We start from the raw sequence: 5,000 nt of genomic DNA on the forward strand, positions 1-5,000 counted from the left end.
ACGGGAGGGTGCTCTTAAGTCTCAACGATATAAAACCATGCTTCATGTTTGAAACCATCTACGCCATGAAACAACGCCAGGCTTCAAGAAACAACAATAGCAACAGTCCGAAACTCACTCTCCACGACGATTGTTGCAGAGGTGACGGCCTTGCCCATGTCGTTGAAGATGATGCAGGAGTACTCGCCCTCGTCCTCGGGGTAGACTTGGCGAATCTTGAGGCGCACGCACGAGCCGTCCCACTCGCTCTCCAGGTCGCCGCTGAGCTTCAGTACCTGCGGGAGAGAGAGCAAAGTGTGTTAAGAGACGCAATGAGAACACTTAGTAAAACGTATAAATTTATTATACTGGAAATAACATGTCGAAAACAATAGACAAATGTATATATATATATATATATATATATATATATATATATATATATATATATATATATATATATATATATATATGATTGTTTATTTATCTTATTACCTATCTATGAATAAGCACATGAGCCAAAAGAAAAAAAAGAATACGACTAAAACACGTGGCGGCATCTGAAAGCGCCGCTGGAAAGTCGGGCTGGCGATTACCCAAGAATTACACTCTTCCCGTTTAACATATGTAATCACGGCTGCCATTAGTGCTAAGGTGAGAGCAATAGAGAAAGGTCGCCATTAACGTAGGTCGCGTAGATGGCAGATACAGCTTTGTCATGGTTGTCTGCTTGTTAATACTATTTTTAGCAATGTTATGCTTAGTTTTTCGTCATCTTTCATCATTTTCATTATCATCTTTTACAACCTCCTCTTTTTCCTCAGTATTATTCTTCTCAATGTTACCGTCATATCATTTCTATCATAATATTCTTTTACTGTAAGCACGGATGGACAAATCGATGAGACATGTTGATCGAGACGCATTACAAACTTATGTATTTTATTTACACAAATCAGTCGTAGATACACCATCAATCGATGCATTCACAGTATCGCTTTCTTGTGTCCTTAATAATGTAAATCATGTCACGTATTGTGTCCTAAATCACATTTAGATTCATTAATACATTCTGAAACAGTGCTTCAATATGAGCAGTGAGTACACAGAAAGACACATGGTCATTTTATATTCAGTAATTAATCTTCTATTAACAAAAAGAGTTTTCAACTCACTTAAAAGTCACTATGCACATAAAACTTGTGAACTGCGTAATGCTTTGCTATTGAAATTACCACTAATGCTAATGGTAATAGCAGCGTTTCCGAATTCGGTTTTCAGTCACACTTATGCTACAGTTTTTGTTCTAGTGTACTGGTGTATACTTAATTCCATACATGAAATTTACGTAAATATGCAAAATACTCTGGTAAAGACAGTCTTCAAACAATTCGGCTTTAATCTCTGATATCATTACAACTTGGATCACGAATCAGCTTATGTAGAGAGAGATTGAGAGTAAAAAGAGGAAGTATAGATAGACAGAATGAGAAGATATGAGTAAGAGCTAGAGAAAGACGGTTAGACTGCAGTAGAGAAGATAGAAGAGGAAGAGAGAAGATGAGAGAGAGAGAGAGAGAGAGAGAGAGGAGAGAGAGAGAGAGAGAGAGAGAGAGAGGAGAGAGAGAGAGAGGAGAGAGAGGAGGAGAGAGAGAAGAGAGAGAGAGAGAAAGAGAGAGAGAGAGAGAGAGGAGAGAGAGAGAGAGAGAGAGAGAGAGAGAGAGAGAGAGAGAGGGAGAGGGAGAGGGAGAGGGAGAGGGAGAGGGAGAGGGAGAGGGAGAGGGCAAGGGAGGGGGAGGGGGGGGGAGGGGAGAGTTGAGGGAGAGGGAGAAGTTGAGGGAGACGGAGAGGGGGCGAGGGAGATGAGGAGGGAGGGAGGGGAGAAAGGGAGGGAGGAAGGGAGGGAGGGAGAGAGAGAGAGAGAGAGAACACAAAACTTACAAGGGGAAAGAGACAGAGACAAAGAGGAAAAGATGTATCGTGAGTCTCGTAGGAATACGACAAAAGGAAAAACTGCCATAAATGGAAATGCTCCTTATACGTTAGGCATATTCTCCTGACACCCTTTGTCCCAGAATACCGTAAAGCATAAAAAAAACTATCAGTTACAAAGAAAGCATCACTGAACCTGCCACCATATCATATCACGGCGAGCGCGACCCTTGCGCCGAATTCTACCTGTCTTGAGGTTGTCATCAATGCTGAATAATAATAATAATAATAACAACACTAATAACATGAGTACAAAAGCCATGCTGACTTACAACATGCCTGCAGCCACATCTCCATAAGAGGGAGAAAAGCCTATAGTTTTCACGGGTCACGGTGGGAGAAAGTTCCTCAAAAGTTCGATCGGACTGTCTTGGCCGCGAAGCACAAGTCTCGATGTGGAATTTCGGATACAATGGCGCTCTTACCCACACGCAGCCGGTTCTCTCCCATTCATTAGTCTCTCTGGAAAGCTAATTCATTCTGGGTCCCTGTACTACAAAGGGCTACTCAGCCTCTTGCCACGATACGCCACGAGACAGACGAGGAGAATCTTTGTGGAATTTTGTTTCGTTGTAGGATAAAGAAAATAAATAATCAGGGAGATTATAAGATTGATCAATAAGTTAATAGCATCTACGTAGGAAACTGAGAGAGCAAGAGATTTTTAAAATACAGAGAGAGCGAAGGACGGTAAGGAAGAGGCAAACATGTAAACCCTCACATGAGTTATGCAAACTGATACTTTCCATACATCTTCCTTAAGTCAGTGCCATTTATCATCAAAAGAGGGAAAGGGCGCGCAGTACCTTTGACGACTCTATTAGTAAACACGCGAATACATTACGGCGAATTCCCTGGCCTATCTCCAGGTACCGGCGACGGGCAGCAGCCTATCATGACGAGGGGGTCCCGCTCGACAAGCCAATGAAGACAGAGCTCACACGGGCCCCCAAGCAAGGGCAGACCCGCTTCCCTTCCACTCGGCTCAGGCTGGATGAGGTAATGGCAAAGTTCCTGACATAATTTATAGCGCCATTGATTTACCTGACGAAGGCGATGGGCAGGGAGATAAACAACGAGAACAAACCTCCTCCGCCTAAAGGTTTTGGGGTGAGGAGGTGATGAAACCTTCCCAGGCGGTGGTTCCGGTACAGCAGTTCTTCAAGAGCGCGTTCGAAGCACTTGAAGCACACGGTTGACTAACTCTTTGGCGTCGTCACTTACACTAACCAACCTCACGCGATTAAAGCAAGCGTTAATTCCTGTTGGAAACGCGGTCACGTATTTGATTTGAACTCGAGGAACAATCGAGGTTGTTATCTCTGCCGCGGCCACAGGTGGTTTCGCTCAGGCACGCCGCGAGAATCGGCAAGGAGCTTCGCCAGAATCGCCAGGCGTGTCGGGGGAGGGGGGGGGAGGGGTCAATCGTTCTGGTCTGCGTGCAGATTCGGGTATGAGTTCGTGGGGGTTTGGCAGTGGAATAGATGCATATCAAAATACCGACAGCCTTATTAGGCGAGGGGTAATACTAATTTAATTTGTGTTTATAATGGAAAGAGAAATTTCAGCGAGGCACATTTGTGAATTATCTTTGTGTATTGTGAGCTGTGATGTGGAGGCAAATTCGTGATCAATGTGAGAAAAATTAATCACTGGTCATTGGGAAGAAATATATATATATATATATATATATATATATATATATATATATATATATATATATATACACATACATACATACATACATACATACATACACACACACACACACACACACACACACACACACACACACACACACACACACACACACACACACACATATATATATATATATATATATATATATATATATATATATATATATATATATATATAGAGAGAGAGAGAGAGAGAGAGAGAGAGAGAGAGAGAGAGAGAGAGAGAGAAGTGAACAGGGAACAGAGAGAAGAGAAGGACGAAGAGAGGAGGAGAGAGACACTGACTGACATCGAACACAGATGCACCACTGGTAAATGAGGATGTACAAAAATATAAACATAAACACAGCTGCCTGCCTGTATACAAACAGCGGGTGTGTTTTCGCCAAAAAAGTTGCCTCTGCCGTGTGAAGACGCTATGTGGACTAAGTGGCAACTACACAGGCATGAAAGTTGGTCCCGTCCACTTGTTATGTTAGTGCAAGATGTATTGCGAGATCAGAAGAGAAGAGGAACATGGTCGGGGTTTGTTTACAATGTAACTCGAGATAAAACACTATTAATTACAGACATTAGCATTAAAATGAAAGTACGATTACTATTACCAGGAGCTACTTGTCATAATTTGATATATACTAAAGGGCGTGGACAGCTCCTTCACTTATAATCATTTACGCATATATGTAAATATATATTCATTCATTAATTTATTTATCCGTCTTTTTACTCATCCTTTTACTTATTTCCTTATTAGTGTTAATAATTACAGAAAAAACGTACTTTATTTTACTTTTGACTCTTTAAGGACGAGTTATTTTATACTAATGAACTTATATTTCATCTGTTTGAACTACTGTATGACGTCAAGAAGCTAAGGCTATTTTAAGCGGCACTGTTAAAAACATGGTATCCAAACATTTCACCATACCACACACAAACTCTTTCTCTCTGTGTCTATCTGGCTGTCTCTTTCACACACACACACACACACACACACACACACACACACACACACACACACAACATACATACACACACACACACACGCACGCACGCACGCACGCACACGCACACACACACACACACACACACACACACACACACACACACACACACACACACACACACACACACACACACACACACACGAGAGAAAACTAATGGCGTGACCGTGTTAGTTCGGCACCTTAAGCCGTTTTAAGAATACAAGGAAAAAAATAGGCAATCTATAGCCCTTTCTCTCGCATAATGGGCAATGATCACACCTATTAAACACGGTAATTCAAGGCTATATGGTGGACGTTCCCTTACAGTGTGCTCTATGGGTGG

At 42.0% G+C, this 5,000-nt stretch overlaps 1 protein-coding gene across 4 annotated transcripts in view; it reads right to left on the minus strand.

Annotated features, from left to right (window-relative positions):
• Window positions 1-5,000, minus strand: part of LOC119577832 (myosin light chain kinase, smooth muscle-like) — a 77,843-nt gene that overhangs the window by 14,901 nt on the left and 57,942 nt on the right. For all 4 annotated transcript variants that reach the window (XM_037925428.1, XM_037925429.1, XM_037925427.1 and 1 more), the window contains exon 5: window positions 119-275. In XM_037925428.1, the coding sequence (XP_037781356.1) occupies window positions 119-275 (157 nt within the window). The remainder of the gene's footprint in view (window positions 1-118; window positions 276-5,000) is intronic.

Source organism: Penaeus monodon, chromosome 10, assembly GCF_015228065.2.
Source record: "Penaeus monodon isolate SGIC_2016 chromosome 10, NSTDA_Pmon_1, whole genome shotgun sequence".
In the NCBI taxonomy this organism is placed as follows: Eukaryota; Metazoa; Arthropoda; class Malacostraca; order Decapoda; family Penaeidae; genus Penaeus; species Penaeus monodon.